Source organism: Hypanus sabinus, chromosome 14, assembly GCF_030144855.1.
Source record: "Hypanus sabinus isolate sHypSab1 chromosome 14, sHypSab1.hap1, whole genome shotgun sequence".
NCBI lineage: Eukaryota > Metazoa > Chordata > Chondrichthyes > Myliobatiformes > Dasyatidae > Hypanus > Hypanus sabinus.
Window position 1 is genome coordinate 4,941,358 of NC_082719.1, and position 24,323 is coordinate 4,965,680.

Consider the following 24,323-nt stretch of genomic DNA (forward strand, 5'->3'; position numbering starts at 1 on the left):
GTAAGTCTATATGGAGCTCCTATCAGATCCGAGTACCAAGCTGTGTGAAAGTGTGACCTGGAGTGGTTGTTAAAGTGGTTGGGTTGAGTTGTTCTCCCACCTCAGGAATTCACTTGCAAACATTTCAGCACTATGCAATAGAGACATTGTCAGTTTGTATACTGTGAGGCATATAAATGTGCATAAAACACCCTGAATGATAGAGATAATGGTATTGGTTTATTATCGCACATATACCAAGATGCAGTGAAAATTTGTCTTGCTTACAGTTCATACAGATCAAATTATTACACAGTGCATTAAGGTAGAATACGGTAAAACAATACAATGTCACGGTCTGGGCCATGAAGTCCGCATTCCGGTTCGCAGTCAGTTTCGTTGATTCCGTACTCTGATTATTCCGTTTTTTCCTTGTTTCATTGGGTGCCTTAATGGATGCACCTGATTTTCGTTTCGGGCTAGCAACATAAATAGCTCTGGGGACCAGTGATTCCTTGCTGGACTGTCCCCGTCAGAACCCCGTCAGTAATCCCGTCTGTAACCTCGTCAGAACCCCATCAGGAATCCGTCAGAAACTCACTCCAACAGCTTGGCATCAGGAACAACAGAAACTCACTCCAAGAAGCTCAGCAACAGAAACTCACTCCTAGGAGGAGTCCCGGTGCCGAGCCCAAGAGCCGAGCCAAGCCCCGTCCAAGTCCAGAGTCAAGCTCAAGCCAGGTCCGAGTTCTAGTCAAGAGCTAAGTCTAGATCCAGGTACTGAGTCAACGCCAAGACCCGAAATTCTGAGTCGTGACCTGAGTTCCCTGTCCAGTTCAAGTCCCAAGTCTAAGTCTAGGTTTTCCAGTTAGTCTCTCTACATTTACGTTCATGTTATCATTTCATCCTCGCTCCTTGGCTTCCCTAGCATTCTTAATAAACATAAGTCCAGTTCCTAGTACCCCAGTGTCTGTGTCTTGCATTTGGGTCTGCTCCCATCGCACCCTTGCAACATACAATGCAGAATAAAGTGTAAAGTCTACAGAGAAAGTAAGTGCAGGTAAATAGTAAAGAGTAAAATCATAGTGAGGTAGATTGTGAAGTCTAGAGTCCATCTTATCGTTCAAGTGGTCAATTCAAGTCTGATAATCACAGGGTCCTTAAACCTGATGGTATGCTTTCTGGATTTTCTATCTTCTGCCTGATGGAAGAGGGGAAAAGAGAGAATGTCCAGAATTGATTACACTTGCAGCTTTACTGAGGCAGCGAGAAGTACAGACAGTGACCATAGAGGCAAGGCTGGCTTCGGTACAGTACTGAGCATTCATGGCTCTCTGCAGTTTCTTGTGGTCACATACAAAGCAATTTCTATACAAACAATTATGCATTCAAAATAGTATGTTTTCTATGGGTGTATCAATTCAAGAAAAGGTAAAGGTCAATGGGGACATGTCAAATTTCATGCCAAATCGATACAGTTTGGTAAGAGTCAAAGGGGACATGCCATATTTGAGGTTGTTGTTAAACAAAATTCCCTGAAATTTAGCACAGCACTTGTTACACTCTACATATAAGAAAATCAACATTTCCAGTTCTGCGATTATTTGCACGACATCGTAAATCCAACTAAATACTTCCTGGCACAAACCATGCTTCCCACATCAAGAAATCACATAACTTTCAGTCAAAATGCAGTGTACATTTGGTCACATTAAGTATTCACGGTCCAAGCAAATGTGAACTGTGCAGTTTGCTACACAGCCATGTGATTTTCAAGGAATTTTCATGAGCAGTCCCAGACCTGCATAGGGAACATTACTTACTCTTTATTTAAGAACTTTCCTTTGACCCTCTTAACCACACTTCACTCACGAATTCTGTTTCATGATAGTCACCCAACTCCCAAGTCATCAATCATCAAACCCTCCCACGTTCCCCATCAATTGCTTGCACTTTTGCCAACACATCACCAAAACACCCCATCCACCAGTCAAGCCATCATGTGGGAGTCCAACACTCACCCACCCTCAAATACCAAATATATGCAGACCCAAACCACTAATCTCATGTGTGACAGCCATCTCAGACTCCCGAATGACACCACATGACCAGAGATCACAGGACCTCATCTCGCCAGATGTTACCTAGTCACCAAATGTAGCTATTAATGCCTGTTGCAATACAAAATCCTCCCCCCAACTCCACCTTTTCCTCCCTCGTGCAGTATTCTATACTGCAACTTCAGCAGCATACCACCTTAAATTATTCTCTTTTTGGAGCCAGCTCCACCTTGTGGGATATTTCTCCAGTGTAGTTGGTTAGCTCATTCAGCCCTCTGCATCAGAAAGCTTACTTAAAACATAAGACACCTTCTCCTTCTCAAGCAATAGCTCACATTTATTTTTAGCAATTGATATGACCTAAAGATGATGTATCAAAACATAAAGTAGGAATCTGACTTGTATTTAGAGGTGTTAATTACTAAACTTCATCTTCATTATTTTGAGCTCATTCAACATGTAAATCTAAGGTTCTTTCATTCTGTTTTCAGAAGTAAAATGGATTTATAGAATAACCATTAACAAAGTTACTGTTATCAAAAATGCATGCACACTTACTCAAGACCTTCACACATGATTCACCTCATTGCCATCTGACAAAACACATGCAATGGTTCCATGAATAAGTGAGTAAAGAAAAGAACTATGTTGTTTTGCGTGAGAAGGCACAATCAGCCCTTTTTCGTTGTGGATTCAAATGATAAGTCTTACCAAAGTACCGTATCAATAATAGCCTGCTTAAGCAGTAAAATACTGTAACAATGCAACATCTGATTAAGTTTCAGTAAACTATCACTCTCCTTTGGTGTTTTATTACCACAGGTGCACAGTACAAAATGATCATATGCACATTACTACTGAGGTCAGTTAATTGAAGACAGCTTTATTTATTCACCTGCATGTAATAAATGCATTGAATGTAAGTGGCATGCAGAAACAAACAGAGGACAGAAAAACAGCAGGGTGGTGATTAAGGACTGTTTCATTGTAAGTATTTGATCTTGGGCCAGAAGAAAGGGACAGAACCTTAAAGTCAATTTTCCTCTCATTGTACGAGAAGAATTGTTTCTTTAATTGCACTTGTTTACGTGCTATAACAGGATATTTTAAAACTAGATCTCCACAGAGGTCAGAGAAAAGCCTCTATGTTTTTTTCATTTCTCCAAACAAACTAAATTTCATACTTAAAACTAAATTTGGGGGTTGAAGTGGATGGAATAGGGGCAGAAATGATTTATATCATTTTATTTCATATGGGTCCACATCGAAAGCTAACACGCTTAGGGAATTGCCAAGAATTATAGGGTCTTGGAGGCAGACAGTAATACTGTACATCATAATGAACGTATTTAAATATTTGTCCAGTTTGCCAGAAAGCAGTCATTGATGAATATCATCTATATAGAATTTTAAAATACATGTCCAAATTTGAAAATAAGGTATTAAAATATACATCAGTAGAAAAACCTGTCCTTACATATGCTGCATTTAATGGAATAGATGCAATGATTATTTTTAGCATTGCTTAAATTGAACAGTGATTTCACTGAGTTGACCAAAAATAGCAAAAAAAATCATTGTAATACCCTGCAGCATCAAATAACCCAGGCTTGAGAGAGATCCCTTAGTTTTCTCTAGGCATGAGCAGGCCTTGGTGAGTAGGATAAAGGAAAACCCCAAGCCATTCTTCAATTATGTGAAAAACAAAAGGATGACAGGAGTGAAGGTAGGACTGAATAGAGATAAAGATGGGAAGATGTGCTTGGAGGCTGTGAGACTGAGTAAGGTTCTCAATGAATACTTCTCTTCTGTATTCACCAATGAGAGGGAACTTGATGACAGTGAGGACAACATGAATGAGGTTTAAGTTCTGGACCGTGTTGATATTAAGGGAGAGGAGGTGTTGGAGTTGTTAAAATACATTAGGATGGATAAGTCCCTGGGGCCTGACGGAATATTCCCCAGGCTGCTCTACAAGGCAAGGGAAGAGATTACTGAGCCTTTAGCTAGGATCTTTATGTCCTCGTTGTCCATGGGAATGGTACCGGAAGATTGGAAGGAGGTGAATGTTGTTCCCTTGTTCAAAAAAGGTAGTAGGGATAGTCCGGGTAATTATAGACCAGTGAGCCTTATGTATGTTGAAAGCTGTTGGAAAAGGTTCTTAGAGATAGGATCTATGGCCATTTAGAGAATCATGGTCTGATCAGGGACAGTCAGCATGGTTTTGTGAAGGGCAGATCATGTCTAACAAGCCTATTAAGAGTTCTTTGAGGAGGTGACCAGGCATATAGATGAAGGTAGTGCAGTGAATGTGATCTACATGGATTTTAGTAAGGTACTTGATAAGGTTCCACATGGCAGGCTTATTCATAAAGTCAGAAGGCATGGGATCCAGGGAAGTTTGGCCAGGTGGATTCAGAATTGACTTGCCCGCAGAAAGCAGAGGGTTGTGGTGGAGGGAGTACATTCGGATTGGAGGATTGTGACTAGTGGTGTCCCACAAAGATCAGTTCTGGGACGACTACTTTTCATGATTTTTATTAATGACCTGGATGTGGGGGTAGAAGAGTGGGTTGACAAGTTTGCAGACGACACAAAGGTTGGCGGTGTGGTGGATAGTGTAGAGGATTGTCAAAGATTGCAGAGCGACATTGATAGGATGCAGGAGTGGGCTGAGAAGTGGTAGATGGAATTCAACCCAGAGAAGTGTGAGGTGGTACACTTTGGAAGGACAAACTCCAAGGCAGAGTACAAAGTAAATGGAAAGGTACTTGGTAGTGTGGAGGAGCAGAGGGATCTGGGGCTACATGTCCACAGATCCCTGAAAGTTTCCTCACAGGTAGATAGGGTAGTTAAGAAAGCTTATGGGGTGTTTGCTTTCATAAGTCGAGGGACAGAGTTCAAGAGTCGCGAGGTAATGATGCAGTTCTATAAAACTCCGGTTAGGCCACACTTGGAATACTGTGTCCAGTTCTGGTCGCCTCACTATAGGAAGGATGTGGAAGCATTGGAAAGGGTACAGGGGAGATTTACCAGGATGCTGCCTGGTTTAGAGAGCATGCATCATCCACTTCATTCCAGTGGATGAAGATGAAATTACTTCACCAAGCACAGAAGATATGGTCTTTCCAAACACTTACGCACAAGCCACAGTGCTTCGCTCTGGAGAGAGTCATCATACTCCAGGTCAGACGAGAGATAACCCAGGTCAGGTTTCAGACCACAGTACCCAGGCAGATCCTTCGCATGATGGCGATGGTGAGGTGGTAGAGAAGAAGAGGAAGGTCAAGTGGCCAGCAATGGCAGATGAGAAGGCTTGGTGTGTGTTTGATGAGGATATCAGTATGATGTTGGATCAGTATGATGTCTCAGGGGAACATCAAAGAGAAAGTTGGAAGTGATGGGCAATATGAATTATGATGTTAGAAAGTACAGGCTTGGCTTAGTTGAGTTGAAGAACACAAAGCCTAAACAGCAACCAAGCAGGCACCAGAAGGAGATTAGTAGGTTGAGGAGACAGCTTATATCATTGAGAGAGAGGTGGAAGGTGGCAAGTGAGGGTGACAAGCAAGGGCTAGCTGATCTCTGAGAGCAGTTTCAAATAATGTTAGCATCACTCCGTCGTGCAGAGTCACAGCGTAAAAAGAGAAAGAAGAGAGAGAAGGCAAGAAAGGTGTTCTTTGAGAACCCTCACCAGTTCACAATGAAATTGTTTGGACAAAGTAAGAGCGGGCAGCTTAACATCTCTCAACAAGAACTTGAGGATCACCTGGCAAGCACTGACTCTAACGAACAACGGGAGGCTCCTTCGCTTGACATTTCTGGGCTTGTGAAGCCTACCGAGCCAGGAGTGAAGTTCGATCGGTCAGAACCCAAATTGGCATAAGTCAAGCGGTTCATCAGAAAGGCAAGGTCAGGTTCATGCCAGGACCTAATGGAGTGCCATATAAGGTGTTCAAGAAGTGTGAAGAGCTGAGGAAATACCTGTGGAGATTGTTAAAGGTGGTGTGGAGACAAGGAATTGTTCCTTTGTCATGGAGTGAGGCTGAAGGAGTACACATCCCCAAGGGAGCGATTTCTCCTGCATTGAATCAGTTCCGACCAATTTCACTCCTGAATGTAGAGGGGAAGATTATGTTTGGCATTCTAGTAGAAAGAATATCTTCATTTGTGATAGAGAATGGATTGGTAAATACATCTGTGCAGAAGGCAGGAATACCAGGCTTCCCGGGATGCCTTGAACATACTGATATGATATGACGTACCATCCAGGAATCGAAAAGGTTGAAAAGAAATCTAGCTGTAGTTTGGCTTGATCTTGCAAATGCATATGATTCCGTTCCTCATGTCTTGACTGAGTTTGCGATGGAATTCCTGAGGATTCCTGCTAAGGTGAGGAACTTTGTTATGCAATACTACAACGAGTTCCGGATGAGGTTTTCCACTCAGCAGTTTACAACTAGGTGGCAGAGCTTGGACGTTGGTATCCCAATGGGATGTGTGATTTCACCCATCCTTTTTGTGTTAGCCATGGAGGTCATTGTGAGGGCTGAAGAATCAGTGGGACCAGGCGTCACACTTGATGATGGAGGAGAGTTGCCGCCAATACGAGCGTTCATGAATGATCTCACCCTTTTGGGTTCTAGCACAGAGGCAGTGGAAAGTGTACTATCTAGACTCGAGGAGCTAATGGATTGGGGAAGAATGAAGTTCAAGACCAAGATGTCAAGGAGCCTTGTTCTTAGGAGAGGAAAGCTGGTTGACTTTCATTTCAACCTTTGTGGAGAGCAGATTCCATCCATTCAGGACCAACTTCGGGCGATAGTACACAGAGGAGCTGAGAGACACCGAGAGGACAGGAGAACAGATCAGCACAGGTCTGATGTCTGTTAACAAGTGTGGCTTGCCTGGCAAGTAGAAGTTGTGGTGCTTGCAGTACGGACAGATGCCACGGATAATGTAGCCACTTACTGTCTATGAGGTGGCAATGTCCCATGTTGAGGCAATGGAACGGAAGATCAACAAGTATGTGAAGAAGTGGCTTGGAGTACCGAGCAGCCTCACTAATATTGCAATCCACAGTAGCCAGACAAAGCTTGCCATCCCAGTGCAATCCCTGGTTGAAGGGGTCAAGGTAGCCAAGGTAGGATCATTCTTGATGCTTTGAGACTCAAAAGACCCTATCATCAAGAACATCCAGCCGGATGTGAGATCAGGCAGGAAGTGGTCAGCGCAGGCAGTCAATGAGACAGAGTCTAGATTGAAGCACAAGGAGACGGTTGGGGCTACCCAGCTAGGCCACCAGGGACTTGGATGGACAACCCACCAGTGGTGGTCCTCTTCTACAGGTAAGGAGCGCCGTGAGCTTGTAACGCATGAAATACGAGAGGTAGAAGAGGAGAAGAGGTTAGCTAAAGCAGCTGGCCTGACCAAACAAGGGACTTGGATCTGGTGGGAAAGTGTTGAACAACGATATCTATCTTGGAATGTCCTGTGGCAGATGGAACCGCTCCACATTTCTTTTCTATACAGAGCAGTGTATGACCTGCTCCCAACGCCTGCCAACCTCAGCACCTGGTATGAAGGTAAGACAGACAGGTGTGCTGCTTGTGGTGAGAAGGGAACACTTCAGCATATTTTGAATGCATGCAGAGTCAATCTTTCCAGCGGCATGTACACTTGGAGACATAACAACGTTCTCAAAGTTGTAATGGAAGCGGCTGAGCAGAGAGTACTGCAGCACAACTTATCTCATGCCCCATGCTGCACAGAATATCACATACCATTTGTGAAAGAAGGCTTCAAGTCAAGGGTGTACAGCGCAGGCCCACGATCAACCATACTTTCTTCAGCCAATGATTGGTGTGGCAAGGCTGACCTGGATGGGAAAGGCAGTTTCCCGGAGCAAATAGTTTTCACTATATTGCGTCCAGATATAATCGTCTGGTGTGACATCAGTAGAGAAGTGGTTATTGGTGAACTCACAGTCCCCTGGGAAGACAACATCAATGAAGCCCATGAGCGCAAGTTAACCAAGTATGCAGAATTAAGATCAGAGTGCGGAGTCAGAGGGTGGAAGGTCTCATGCTATCCATTTGAAGCAGGGTGCCGTGGCTTTATCGCGTTCACTTTCCAGAAGCGGCTGCGTGACCTTGGCTTTACTGGAAAAGAGATCAAGTCAACCAGCAGGGCTGTAGCTGAGGCAGCAAAGACAGGATCATCATGGGTGTCGACCAAGTACGCCCAGAGGGGCAGATAGTCGGACAGTGTATCCATCTTTTGTAAACTCTTCAGTAGCTGCATAGACACCTGAAGAGTAGACTATCTGTTGGATGGAAGTGACCAACAACTCTGAGAGAGGCAGATGCCAAATTGTTAAGCTCATCAGTGGGAAGTGGTGCTTTAGCACTGCTGGCCCACCACCTCGAGGGAGTCTTGATCATAAGGGAGCCGAAACTCCTGAAGACAGGTGGCAGATCAACTGATGATCCTACTAATGATAACACAAGACAGTTAACATCTTAGCCCACATGTATGTTCAATTCTGATCAGAGATTAAGGGAGCTAGGGCTTTACTCTTTGGAGAGGAGGATGAGAGGAGATGATAGAGGTATACAAGATATTAAGAGGAATAGATAGAGTGACAGCCAATGCCTCTTCCCCAAGGCATCACAGCTCAATACAAGAGGACATGGCTTTAAGGTAAGGAGTGGGAAGTTCAAGGGGGATATTGGAGGAAGGTTTTTTACTCAGAGTGGTTGGTGCGTAGAATGCACTGCCTGAGTCAGTGCTGGAAGCAGATACACTAGTGAAATTTAAGAGACTACTAGACAGGTATATGAAGGAATTTAAGGTGGGGGTTTATATGAGAGGCAGGGTTTAAGTGTCGGCACAACATTGTGTGCCAAAGGGCCTGGACTGTGCTGTACTATTCTATGTTCTAAATCTTAGTTGTGATGTAAGAATTCCACCCAAGTCATTAACTTGCCTTCTGACTCAGATACTGATAAACCTGTTGTCTCATTTCAATATATTCTGCACAAAAGGTGAAAATAATCATCTGTTACTGAGATTATTCATGGTTGTTTTGATGCAGTTTCCTTAAAACATATTTTGAGTTTTAGAAACAGAAGGAAAAGCAACAAATTAAAAGAAATGCAAATAAGGATAATATATATCATGAAAAGATTGAAAGAAGTAGCAACATCTGTTTAGAACTCTGACATTTCTTGAATCAGAAATGAAGCCTGTAATAACTACCCACTGACTAGTGTTATAAGAATCCAAATCAAATAGCTCTCAGATTTAACTCCATCATTCAGTCGGGCTCCAGAAGGTTGGGCTCCATGATCAATTAAAATAAAAAAAATGCATTGAATAGAGCCTCAAATGTTGTTCCATAAGCATTTCAGAATCAGAATCAGATTTAATATCACCAGCATAGGTCATGAAATTTGTTAACTTAGTGGCAGCAGTACAATGCAAAACATGATCAATATAGAAAAATGAACAAAATAAATGAATTACAGCAAGTATATATATTTTTAAAGTTAACTTGAAAATAGATAGATAGATAGATAGATAGATAGATAGATAGATAGATAGATAGATAGATAGATAGATAGATAGATAGATAGATAGATACTTTATTCATCCCCAAGGGGAAATTCAACATTTTTCCAGTGTCCCATACACTTATTGTAGCAAAACTAATTACATACAGTATTTAACTCAATATAAATATGATATGCATCTAAAATCACCCTCCCAAAAAGCATTAATAAATAGCTTTTAAAAAGTTCTTAAATAGTTTACTAAAGTCCATTGAGTGGTAACTTAAGCTCAGTCCTAACCCTGGCACTTTAACATGTCTTGCCCCTGGTGGTTGAATTGTAGAGCCGAATGGCGTTGGAGAGTAATAATAGTCATGCAAAAACAGAAATAATAAAAATGTGAGGTAGTGTTCATGGGTAAAGCGTCCATTCAGAAATCAGATGGCAGTGAGGAAGAAGCTATTCCTGAATTGCTGAGTGTATGCCTTCCGGCTTCTGTACCTCCTTCCTGATGGTAACAATGAGAAGAGGGCACATCCTGGGTGATGGGGGTCCTTAATAATGGTTGCCACCTTTCTGAGGCACTATTCCTTGAAGATGACTTGGAGACTACAGAGGCTAGTTCCCATGATGGAGCTGACGTAATAATTTTACAACTTTCCGCAGCTTCTTTTGATCCTGCGCAGTAATCCCCCTATACTAGATGGTGATGCAGCCTGTAAGAAAGCTGTCCACGGTGCATCTATATAAGTTTTTGAGTGTTTTAGGTGACAAACCAAATCTCCTCAAAGTCCTAATGAAATATAGCCACAGTTTTGCCTTCTTTATAGCAGCATCGATATATTAGGACCAGGTTAGATCCTCAGAGATCCTGACAGTCCTGGCCTTTGTGAAATTTCCCCGATAATATGGGTACTCTCTAATGCTCCAGTTTCCATCCACATCCCACCAATGTGCTGAGAGTATAACTGAAAAACTGTATATTGCCAAAAGACTTAAGGTGAGTTATGCACACATGAGAGGGACAATATTACAGAGAAATTGAACTGATGGTAATGCTCTGAGAGCTGGAATAGACTCGAGGGAAAGAACTGCCTCCTTCAGTGTCACAAAGAAAAGATAAAATTCTGCAGAATAATGTAATAGCTAATTCCTTGCAATAATCCTCAAACATAAATAAGAAATTGTAAACAAATTGTTATATAACTGTGCAGCATTTTTCCAACTTAACAACTCACAAATTATGAAGTCAGTAAACTCAGCTTCAAATACATCAGATAACACTAAGGTAGTTGTTATGCTGCACATAACTTGATTTTCGCTGAGATGTTTCTTGCTGAGAATCAAGAGGTAACCAGAGAAAATGCTTACTATCTATGATTTGATTCTTCAATCCGTATCTTTATTTGAGAAACAAAAAGTAGGACCAATACCCATCAAGATCTGCTACAGATAGAGAAAGACCATTACCTTCTGGAAAACGGAAAATTATGGCATGTTACAACTTGACACTTTGACATTAGATTTGGCTTGGTCAGAAGAATGAACTACTTGACTTCAATTCCAGTATCTAATGAGCTCTTCCTTTGAGAGAACTTTAAGGAATTGGGAATGGGAACAGAAGTAATACATTTAAAAATAATTGTGGATGGTCCAAACCTACTTCTCACTTCAATCATTTCTCCCTTTATATATTGCAGTATCTGAAGAAGAGACAACAAAAATATCCTTCTCTTTAGTGGGAGGACAAAACAAGCTGATACCACTAAGCAGTAAGGCTGACAATAGTCCAGGGGATCAACAGCAAGAGTGCATGTCACACATGTGAATTTCTTTTAATTATCTGACAAGGTCAAGAAAGGCAAGTACAATTGCTTATTCAGTAATATCCTCAAAGTGAAAGTAAATTTATTATCAAAGTATGTATATGTCACCATATTGTGATTCATCTTTCTTGCAGACATTTGCAGAAAAATAAATACAATGGAATTTATGAAAAACTATACATAAATGACAAGAATGACATAAAGAATACCAACAGATGTATAATCAGGCCTGCTGGCCTTGCTTTTAACAACTCATTACACAAAGAGGCTTAACATTTTTCTAACTGCCTCCAGTAATCTACTTGGACTCATTTATCAGGAATACTCCCCCCCCCCCCCCCCACCGCCACCTTTCCAGCATGGTCTTTGGTTTATTATTCTCTAATTACCGTCATTAATCTATTAACTGTATAGCTCCAAAAGCACAGTGTCACATGGACAACCCTAATATCTACCCTATCATAGACATTCCTCTTTTTTAACCCACACCATCCTACCACCCTCTCTGTAACTTAGAACACTCTTCAATGTTGGAAGGGTTATTAACCTGAAACATTAACTCGGTTTCTCTCAAATACAGAATGCTGCTCAACCTGATGAGCATTTTCAGCATTTTTTGTACTTATTTCAGATTACTAATATCTGCAACTTCTTGCTTTTCAAGTACTTTAGTTAAGGTTGTGAGTAGTCTAATGCAACAATAAAAGGCCAGCTGGATTAATTTCCGCTTTCTGCGTATATCTAGGAACTATTCCATTTGATTATATAGATGTCATTGTTATAGCTGTATTGAACAGTTAAGAGGCACAGGTGAAATTAATTTCCTTAATTGAGAAACCCTCAGAAAAAGAACAAGATTGATGATTCTCTAAGCAATACTGGTTAAAGATGGTTGAAAATGTCTGGGAATCCATTATCCATGTAAATGTTGTACTTGAAATTGTGTGTCACTTCATTTCTCCAACCGCTGCCACTCACACTCACACCTATTGGTCTATGATTTCATGCACCTTTTCAAAGAGGTCCAAGCTACAAGAAAAACACCTAACAAAACAGAAGGATTTAGGATTACAGGAGCATAGCTTGTTGAAAGCAGCATTACAGACAGATGGCATTTGAAAGAGGCATTCAGCATGCTGTATTTCATCTGCAGTTGAGAGGAACAGAGTTAATGTTTCAGGTTAATAACTCCTCCAGATCTCATGTTGGATTGAGTACAAGAATTGAGACGTTATGCTATGGGTGTGAAAATTGCTGTTGAGGCTGCATTTGGAGTACAGAGTACAATGTAGTTTTGATTGCCCTATTATAGAAAAGGTGTGATAAACTGGAACAAGCACAGAGAAAAATTGAGGGAGTACCAGGATTAGAGCATCGGAGTAATAGAAAGAGATTGGGGAGGCTAGGTCTTTACTCCTTGGTACCTAGGGGAATGAGAGCAAACTTAAATAAATGTTTAAAATTACGTGGCATAGACAAGGTGATTGGGAACATTCTTTTCCCCAGGGTAGGGGAGTCTACATCTAGGGAGCATATATTTAGGGTGAGAAGGAAGAGATTTAAAAGGGTTATTGTAGCAACTTTTTCAATGCAGAAAGTGGTGATAATATGGAATGAGCTGCTAGAGGAAGTGGTTGAGACAGGTACAATAGTATCATTTATGAAGCAGCTGGATAGGTACATGAAGGGCAGAGCTTGGAGGAATATGGACCAAACACAAGAAATTGGGACTTTCTGAGTGGGAGTTGTGGATTCATTAGGCTGATTGGCCTGTATCCATCCTGCATTATTCTATGACTCGTCTTCCATCTGGGAACATGAGAGCTTTTTGGACTCAATAACGTAATCACAAACTTCAGATAATTGAGTTTCTCCAGCTACATCACTGTCTGATCTGCTGGGTATTTCCTACAGGTCTGACCTGCATTTAGAGCTTACATGTCATATGCCACTTGCTTCCAGAAAGTTGTTTTTAACACTCTGTGATCAGTTTTTTTTTTAGGTACCTCCTGCACTGAGTGTGCTGAAGTACCTCCTGGACTAAAGAGGCCACTGAGTGTATGCTCGTGGTCTTCTGCTGCTATTGTCGATCCACTTCAAGGTTTAACATGTTACACGTACAGGGATACTCATTCAAACAGCACTACTGTAATGTGTGCTAATATGAATTACTGTCACCTTCCTTTCACCTAGAACCAGTCTGGCCATTCTCCTCTGACCTTTCTCATTAAATAGGTATTTTTGCCCACAGAACTGCCACTCATTTAATGTTATTTTTGTTTTTTGCATCATTCTCTGTAAACTCTAGACTGCTGTGCATGAAAATCCCAGGAGACCAGCAGCGTCCGAGATACTGAAACCACCCTGCTGGCACCAACAATTATTCCACCGTCAAAGTCACTTAGAACGTATTTCTTCCCCATTCTGATGTTTGTTCTGAACAACAATTGAACCTCTTGACCATGTCTGCATATCTTTACATATTTAGTTGCTGCCATGTGATTGACTGATTAAGATATTTACATTAATGAGCAGGTGTACTCAATAAAGTTCCCACTGAATGTGTACATCAGCACATTTGGCATCATTGAATCCAATACAATGTTCAATTCCAAGTAGTTCTGGTTGTTTGTTGGCTTGCTAGCCTACATCAAAGGGTAATTCAGAGTCAACCATGTTGCTAGTGGTTTGGAGTTCTATATAGACTAGATTAGACAAAGATGGCAATTTTCATTTCTTGAAAAATTTCAGTGAACCACTTAGGATAAGAATTCAACAGCTTCAATACTGCAGACGATACTGTATATCCATAGCTGATTTTATATCCTCTTGCTTCCAGGATATGACTTGGACAGCGATTTCCGAATCAGTAGTCCAGCATTTGAGATTTGTTAGTCTAGTATATTAACCATTATTCCATCACTTCAAGTAAGTTTAAAAATAGTGTGGGGATTAGTGGAACAGCAGCTCCACCCTTCCCCTTCCAAATCTATGTAGTATAGAGTAAGCAGAAATAGCTATATCCTTTTGTATGAATGAGAAGACCTATTTTGGTGAGCATTATTTAAAACAGATGTCTCCCTCTTTCTTACCCTATCTCTTTAAGTGTGGTAAGTGTAATGAGTGAAACTCAATAAATCATAACAATCAGCCTGCTCTCAATGGCTCATTCAGAAAGGTATGAGGACAGCCTCAGAAGTTTATGCAGTTCATTAGAATTAGGAAAAATGCCAGAAGATTGTAAGTTAACTAATATTATGGCAACTGTTAAGATAGGTCAGAAATATCATCCTGGGGTTCATTGGTATGCCAGCTTAACATCCATTATGGGAAAAGCATTGCCACCTATTAAGAGGAACCCATTCAAGCACATTCATAAATCATAAAAGCAAAGAGTTATGGTGCCATATAGCATGGAAACTGACCCTCTGGCCAACCAAAGCAATGGTTCCAAGCCAAAATCATGACCAATACAGACAGGTCAGGCCTAACAAATTTCTTCCTATTCTTTTGTCAGTATAGCGGACCCCATTTATGTGCATTTCCAAAAGTATTTGATACGCTTCCTCTTAGGAAAACTGATGTTAACAGAATGGAAGTAATTAAGTGTGTATTCAAAAGGATCAATAGTGAGAAGCAAATAAATCAAGGATAGAAGCTTTTGTAGAGAAGTTTAATTAAAACAAAATATCTGGGCAAGGCATTATGTTTAACACAATTTACGTTGTTTTCATGCTGTTTGGAAGTATAATAATAGCATTTGCAAGTTAATTTTTTAACCAGACATTTTGGAAATACTCACATTGCAGGACAGTGTCTGCTAGACCCAATGTAATTTTGTAGTATCCGAAACATACAATGGTGCAACCAGTCTAGCTGTCTCACCCACCAAGATCAACCCAGTTCGATGCAGACTTTTGATGCTGTGTGAAGGAAGCGCATTCTCCCAGTGACCACTGTGATACCTTTGTGATGTCTAGTTCCCTCCCACATCCCAAAGGCTGGCAAGTTAACTGACTGCTATAAATTCACCTGAGGTGTAGGAGAATTGATGACCTGTTGGGAGATTAAAATAGAATTAGTGTCTTATCTGCATTATTGTCTCGTTTGGCCGAAGGGTCATTTTCCATGCTTTATGGCACCATATCTCAGAGGTCTTATATACAACATGAATGATACTATTTAACTCCACCATGGAAGGTTCCAAGCCCAAATGCAGAAGGAAGAGACTTGGACTTGGGGCTAGCAACCCCATTCTGTAAAAACCCAGAATTTCAGAAATGCCAACAGAGGCTCCAATGATCTCATCTCTGGCAGAGGAAGGATTGTCACCAAGAAGACATAACATGGGACAACCTGAAAGACTGACTCAGAACAGAAAACTCCAGCAAGCTGCTGTCGGCCACCTGTACCCCAGCAGGGGTAATGGGCTTAAGAAGAAGAATGATATTATTTGCACAATTCTGTATATTGATGAATCAGCACAGACCTGTTGTCTCTGTTGTCATATTTATTGAAAATTTTTTAAATCAGTTTAGTTTTCTGGTTATTAAGTAATGAAGAGGAAATAAATTCTGCATTCAATAAAAAAACAATTTATGCCAAAAATGAAAGAACATTGGGAACATTGGTAAAAAGCTTCTGTATAAAGCAGTAGATTGAGTTGATGCAGGAGGATAACTTGAGTACCTGTACAGTATGTTGGCAAATTGAAAAGAAATACAATCTAAATGAAGCCCCAGAAACTTGACTTCAAAAAATGTTAATGGGATATTCTGAAGAAACTTAAATTGTACTTACTCCTTGATTGTGCCATGCTTAATACAAACAATTGAGATAAGATGTGGAAAACTATTCCATTTTAAACATTATTCCATTTTAAACGTTATTCCAACTAAGCATTAAGAGAGAAAATGTTGGACATATAGAGATTAGGCAGCATTTGAAAATATAACAGAATTAACATTTCAGTTTAATGACCTTTCATAACAGGGAAAGGTTAATATCAAATGTGTTTTAAAATTATAGAGAAGGACAAGTGATAAAGAGAAGAAAGAGAATGTCTTGGAGTCCAAGTAAGTCTAAATCACAGAGATAAAGGCTCTTTAAATACAACTGATCTGTCTGGAGGAGTTAGAAATGGAAAGAATGAATAAGAATAATGGCTGGAACCACGATATAGTGAATCTGAATGTTGGAAAACTAAAATAAAGCAGAATACTGGAAAATGCCTAGCAGATCAGGCATCATCAATAGAGATAAGCAAAATTACCATTACAGGTTGATAACCTTTTAACCAAAATTGGTCAATTCTGATAAAAAATGAAAAGTCTGGTTTTGCTAAATTGTTGAATTCATTGTTGAGCCTCAAGTCTGTAATGCACTAAGGAGAAAAATTAGATTCTGCTTCTCTAATTTAAATAGCGTTATTGAAACAGTGTAAGAAGCCAAAGGCACAGATCAAATGGAGGAGGGATGGATAATTAAAATGACAGGCAGCTGTAAGTAATATATTTTGTTTTGTATATCACAGTTTCACCTCTGTACTTTCTAAACCAATCCGTCTCTGCAACTTAAAACATTCTAACTTCCCCTAATTCTGATGAAGTCATTAACCCATAACCTGGCTAACTTGGTTTCTCTTTCTAACCACTCAATACTTCCGTTATTTCTGTTTTATTTCATATTTTCAGGTGTATTTTTGTTTTATTCCAAACATAGATGTCTATAAAAGTAATTGAGTGACTACTCCTCAATTAATTCTCCTAAAAACTAGATTTCACTGGTTTGAGATTTTATCTATTCATATCTTGCACTACTTGTCAGCAAATAATGTTGGACTTATGAAATGAGGTTTGTCAGCATTTGTAATGGGTACAGAAAAGTTGCATTCATAAAGGTGGGGCATTGAGTAGGTTCAGGAAGGTGGAGTGATACTTCAAGCATGCATTTTCTTCCCAAAGCAGAGCTAGTGGGCAGAGGTTGGCTTTTTGTTTTGGAATATGTTTTCAATTTAAAGATCCTCAAATCTTACTTTTTTAAACATAAATGAAAATATATATTTTGCTTGTGCTTTTTTTTTACAAACTTTATTGTTTGCACACATTTTTGCTCTAGTGCAGGAGTTCCCAACCTGAGGTCCACAGACCCCTTGGTTAATGGAAAGGGTCCATGGCAAAACAAGGTTGGGAACTCCTGTTCTAGTGGCTTTTTGATATCACTTAAATGACCTCTCATACCACTTAATGACATTTGTAGGTCGTTAAAACCACTTACTCTCTATTTGGTAACTAGGGTATCCATCTACCTGCTGTGTGTACTCCTTCCCTTACCATTTCTCTTTTAAATTTAGTTATTAAGATGGATGACAGGCAGTAAAAACAAAAATCTAACCAATAATTTGCTATGGCAGTTTACCTAAAAACAGAATAAAGTGCAGGTGTTCTCATTAGCCAAATTATTATCCAGGAAGCAAAGACAGGAATTCATTTGCTGATTTCAATCTACGGATTTTACTCAAATAAAAATGTTAATTTGATGTCATAATTGCAGGATAGGTGTTTGAGCTGCTTGTATTTGTACAACAAATATAATTGTGTCGTTATGGCAAAATAATTAGTAAATATGTATTCTAAACTTCAGGATATGTGGCAGAACTTTCCCAGGTTTGAGACTCAGGTGCTAAATATTTGTTTCAAAGTACAGTACTGTAATGTGTACACTGATAATGATGTAAAAGTCAAATCAGAACACAGCTGCAACATGAATAATGTTATCACTATCAGGAGTGACATATTCATATTACAATTTACTTTAGTCAGAGATAACAGAAAAAGTGTCAACTGTACATTCATTTTATTTGTTTTTATAAGTTTATAACACACATAATAATGTTGTAAATACTGCAATATAAAAGCAGAGAAACAAAAATTACAACATTCTGATTTTTACCCCAAATGCAATTTATCATTTCACAAAGATTATTCCATTATATAAGCAAGATGTTTCACATTTTTATGCTTTACCATCAATAAAATCTCTCCTAAGGTTCATGAGTTTGGTCGCATCCATCTAGATGCAGATACTACTGCACAGGTTTCAGACTTCTAAGAAATTTTCAGGTTCAAAGCAATTATTTTTAGATTATCCTTTCTACTTCAAAATTCAGTTGATTATTCACTTTGCATAAGTTTACTTGAACAGTAGCCCAGCAAGTAGAAACAAAGCTCACAATTAACTCTTAGTTCAATGAATATAACAAACAATACCCCAGATAATAAATTGAACTACCCATTTGTCCACAATCTCTGAGTGTGAATGCTCCAATTACACCAGGGAGGAATAGGATTAAAATGATTAGTTAAGTTTGTTCTTGTAGTTGAAAATAGATTGGTTTAAGAAAGTTTTGGTATGCCAGTTGTGCCAATTTGACAATCAGGATATAAGGAAGGCAAAAAAAAGCAAATGATTTTACATAATGTAAAATGCGATCCCCAAATGCTTTCATTGTTTCCCATACGTAAGGTGAACCACAAGAGCATCCAGATAACTAATAAATTAAGTACCCGTGAACTTGAACAGCACCAGAAATCCACCGCCATTATAATAAAAATCTTCTAAAAAAATGAAAAACAACTCCATTGCAATCCTGGCTTGTAGACTGCAAAAAGGATTTGGAAATCATTCACCACAGCACATATATCCACCCTTAAATCCACTTTTCCGCTACAGCTTTTTCGACTGATCCATTTGGTCAATGGCAACACCATGGTGTTAATAATTGTTCACTGAAATCATTGAAAATTCAGGGCAAATGATTTCACTTCCTTTTATTGGAGATGATTATTGTCTGTCACTATTTACTTCTCACTTACTAGCTCATTACGGAATATTGTCTAATTCTTGCTGCACGTAGACATAAAGTTGTTTAATCTCAACATAGAGGACCTTCACCATTATTATTAATGATCCATAATGCTAACTTTTAATACATCATCCATTCGATCTATCGCAATGCTCTCTGGTTACCAAAGTGATACAGCTTTGTTCAGTATCATTTGTCACTCTCTTGTCACAGTTCCTCTTCACCAATAATAAAAGAACCACCTTTTTTTGACTGCTGACCACTGACAAAAAGTCTGCTGACTGAAAATGTTCTCTGCATGGTATAAAAGGCACACAGTATCTAACAAAGAGGGTTTTGTTTCCGACACATGAGGTAGCCAGTTATGCACTGGAGTACAATTCTCCTTCAATGAATCTTTTCTATTGAAAGAACATAAATCAGCAACAAGATTGATTATACAAACTGCATTGGCAGGGTAAGTGTTTCTTATCCCAGAAGCCCAATGACATACAAAAAACCAAATTTATAATCTATCAGTTTGTAATTGCACAAATAAATGCATGCAGCAAAATTGTCTTTGATCAACCAGGATACAGAAACTGCATTATTTGCTGCAGATTCACAATTTCTGACCAGCTTATGTAGCCATGATACTTATCTGGCTGGTCCAAATGGAAAATATTATTTAACTTATCGTCCCAAGCTTGAATGTTGTCTGCACTTTACTGAACGCAAACATGAGCAACTTTAATATATCGCGAATTGGATTGACATTAAACATTATGTACTTATCAAGCAAACATCCCCATTCTGACTTTAGCTTGGAGGAAAAGTCAATAATAGAACAACTGAAGATGACCTGAGAGAATGAACTGATTAAAATCTGCAATAATGTTCTGGAGCAAAGGTGATTGACCTTCAATAACCTTCATAATGTTACTTTGTAACTGTATAATTATTGCACAGTAACTGTATAACTGTGTCAGCAGGACCAGGAGTAGGTTAATGACTTCGGCAGGAGGAAACCGTAGTCCGCGAGTCAGTCCTCAGCGCAGGATCAGAGTGGAGAGAGTAAACAATTTGAAATTCCTTAGTGTTATCATTTCAAAGGATCTATCTGAGTCCAGCATGTAAGTGCCATTATAAAGAAAGTGAGGCAGCACCTCTCTTTTCTTAAAAATTTGCGAAGATTCGGCACGTCATCCAAAACTTTGATAAACTTCTATAGATGTGTGCTGGAGAGTATATTAACAGGCTGCATAGCCTGGTATGAAAACATCAACGCTCTTGAATGGGAAAACCTACAAAAGGTAGTGGATGCGGCCCAGTCCATCGCAGGTAAGTCTCTCCCCACCATCCAAGCCATGCTCTCTTCTCACTGCTACCATCAGGAAGGTACAGGAGCTTCAGGACTTACACCACCAAGTTCAGGAACAGTCATTACCCCCAACCATCAGGTTCCTGAACCAGAGGGGATAACTTCACTCATCCCATTCCTGAACTGTTCCCACAATTATGGACTCACTTTCAAGATCTCTTCATCTCACATTCTCGATATTTATTGTTTATTTAAATTTTTTTCTTTCTTTTTCTATTTTCACATTGGGTGTTTGTCCGTCCTGCAGGGTGCAGTCTTTCATTGATTCAACTGTGTTTCTGTATGTACCGTGATTGCCCATAAGAGAATGAATCTCCAGGTTGTATATGGTGACATACATATACTTCGATAATAACTGTGCTTTGATTACTTTGGCTTGATAGCAGCCCAACTAATTTTTGTCTGTGAGCCTGAGGACCCTTCTTGTACCAAAACTTCCATTTCTGATTCCACCCTAATGAGTGCCTAAGCACAAGTCTTTCAGCAATTCATTCAGATAACTGCTTTAACCAGGAAAAGATCATTGATAAATTAGTCCTCTGCCACTTGCAGTCCGGAACCAGCAATAACAATGATTTATCAATTCTCTCAGTCTTCTCCTTACGTCTCCTCTCTAGGTGGTCTGTTTATGCTATTCAGCGAACAGCTATTCATGCTAGTGGGTGAAAGTTGAGTGAATGGGATATCATTTCAAAATGAATTGAGATGACACCACCAGGGATGAAGAAGAGGCTCTCAGTATTCAACAGCAGGATTAGAAATCTATTGTATGGTTAAAAGTTGTAGGGTCTTGACCACTGGGAAAAGATGTAAGGAATATTGCAGCTTTCATAATTTATTTAACCCACAACCTGGAAGCATCAGTTTTACAAACCTAGAATTAGAATTCCCTCTACATTTATGCCAGGAATCAGGCCATGGACTTTAAAATTTTCAATGTGCTTAAGATGAACTTGGGTTTGGAGTTACACTAAAGGATAGTAGAGCATGTATTAATCTCATGGCCTTTTATACTAAACCTGCTCTTCTGATTTTATTACTTATGATCAGTGCAAACTGCTCTTAGCGCTTAGGTCATTCTGTTTATAATTTAAATAATTATGGTGGATTGATATGATTGCACTCTGGAATGTAAAATTATAAAATATAAAAATCTAACAAATACAATCATGTATTATCACCTTATTTGTTGCAAAGCAACAGAGATAACAAATATTCTACCATTATGTTTACAGCAGGAGGAAAATTAGCTTGTTATAATCTTTACAAGTGTACAAAAAACGCCCTAATACTATTTTTAAACTTCTACTTCTTTGACTATTGCATTGGTAATGCTCGCAAAGGAACGTAATAGGATTCATTTTGTTATATTTTTATTGACTTGGTATACACTTCTTTCCAAATGAAGCAGATGAGAAAACCACTTTCAAACCAGACTGTCTTCCATTCTATCACCCTGATGACAGATGTCCATTAACATATAAAATAACATGTATGCTGCTTCTCTCCTATAAAAAGAAAATTGTGAAATATTTTCCAATACTAAGGAACTGGAATGTACTCACTTTTTTTGGCTTTTTTTAGCAATTCTTGCAGCCTCAGCAGTTGCCTTCCTCTTTTCAAACTCTTCTCTTTTCAGCACCTCTCCACTTCCCCTATATCCCAATTCCACCAGCTGTCGAGCCAACTCTTCATCCTATGGGATTTATGAAGATAATTTATCAAGGCAGAGCCAAAATTCATTCACTGGTGTACTGCCTCATATGATGTTACAGAAATGCTATAGACTTCTGACTGGTCAGAAAGCATGTGCAAAAAAAGAAAACAAAATCTTGCAACTTTTGTGTAAACTGAAGACTTCACCTCAGCTAAGTGTAAGGGCAAATAATTTTTCAACAAGATGCTTGTTTTAGCATTGTCTCAGAAGAATTATCAACCATCTGAAGAGTACTTCCTACTGAAGTGTAGACTGGTTTTCAAAAATCTAAAAGGTTACTCATTGAAGATGATTAAAACTTCAGCATTACAAATGCCAAACAAATAATGGTAAGTGTTCTAAACAAACAGAAACATCCACATAATTACACTATAGAAGGATGGAAATACAGAGAGATCATGGTGTATCACTGCAGATTCCTGAAAATAGCAGGACAAATGTTCAGCTGACAAATTTTAAACTTACCTTTTCTGGCCAAGACACAGAAGAATAGGGAGGTCATGCTGATACTGCATAAAATATTAGTTAAACCGCAACTCAAGTACTATGTACAGTTCATAATCACAGGATTGCAAGGAGTACATGATAGCTACAAAACAGAGGAAATGTTGCCAGGACTGGAGAATTCTAATTATGGAGTCTCATTAATCTCAAGTTACATTCTTTTGGATGAAGAAGGCAGAAAGGAAACTTAATTGAGATGCACAAAATCTTAAATAATTGAGTTTTTATTAAACTGCATTTTATTCATATTTCCTTATAAGATAGAAACAATTAATACTATTAAATGTAACAACTGATGTGCTGTTGTTTTATCTTTCCAACCAAACCAAGGAGCTCAAAAATCATTATACATTAAGCTTTGGAGAAATGAACAGTAATGTTTAGGGAATATAAATCCTGGAAAAAATGTATACATGGATTATTTATCAGCCTTACATATTGAGCAAGTGCCTGCCCTTTCCATATTCCGCTCCCAAAACACTCCTTTCAGTGAAGTTATTTTAAATCCTTTCCCCTCAATCCCATTCAGAAAGTGAGTGTTTATGAAGCACTGTAAAAGTGATTAAGAGTCAACCAAAGGCAAAAGTGCAGGTGATATAATCACTGTGGAATATTATACAATCATTTCAACAATATGCACCCCAAACTATCAGGGTCTGCTTGTATTGGTTTTGCTTTATTATTGTCACATACGCCAATATATAGTGAAAAGGTTTTCTTTTGCATGCCATCCAGACAGATCATGCTCTACACAATTGCATCATGATAGTAAAAACAGAATGCAGAACATACTGTTGCAGTTACACAGAAAATGCACTGTAGGTAGTAAGCAAGGATGGCAATTAGTTAGATTGAGAGATTGCTTCCATCTATTAGTATATGTGGGGTCCATTTGAGAGTCTCGTAACAATGGTAATGGAAGCTGATGGTCCCTGCTCAGGCTTTTTTATCATTTGCTCAGTGGGAGAGAGAAGAGGAATAATTGGGGTGGAAGGGGTTGTCAATTATGTAAGCACTTCACTAAAGACAGCGGGAAAAGTAGACAGGTTCAATGGAGGAGAGGTTGGTTTGCATGATGGACTGGGCTACGTTCCTAACTCTCTAATTTCTTGGAGTCCGGGACACACCAAGCTGTGATGCATTCAAATACGAAATTTTCTGCGATATAGAAAATAGATTTCTATAGAGATCTAGGTGTTCTTGTGTATCAGTCAATGAAAGCAAACATGCAGGTACAGCAGGCAGTAAAGAAAGCTAATGGCATCCCGGCTTTTATAACAAGAGGAATTGAGTATAGGAGTAAAGAGGTCCTTCTGCAGCTGTACAGGGCCCTGGTGAGATCCCACCTGGAGTATTGTGTGCAGTTTTGGTCTCCAAATTTGAGGAAGGACATTCTTGCTATTGAGGGAGTACAGCGCAGGTTCACAAGGTTAATTCCTGGAATGGTGGGATTGTCATAT

The 24,323-nt window shown here is 39.3% G+C and overlaps 1 protein-coding gene across 1 annotated transcript in view; it reads right to left on the reverse strand.

Annotated features, from left to right (window-relative positions):
• cfap299 (cilia and flagella associated protein 299) overlaps positions 1–24,323 on the reverse strand; it is a 616,657-nt gene that overhangs the window by 565,981 nt on the left and 26,353 nt on the right. The window contains exon 2 of the mRNA XM_059988714.1: positions 22,208–22,338. Coding sequence (XP_059844697.1) covers positions 22,208–22,338 — 131 coding nt within the window. The remainder of the gene's footprint in view (positions 1–22,207; positions 22,339–24,323) is intronic.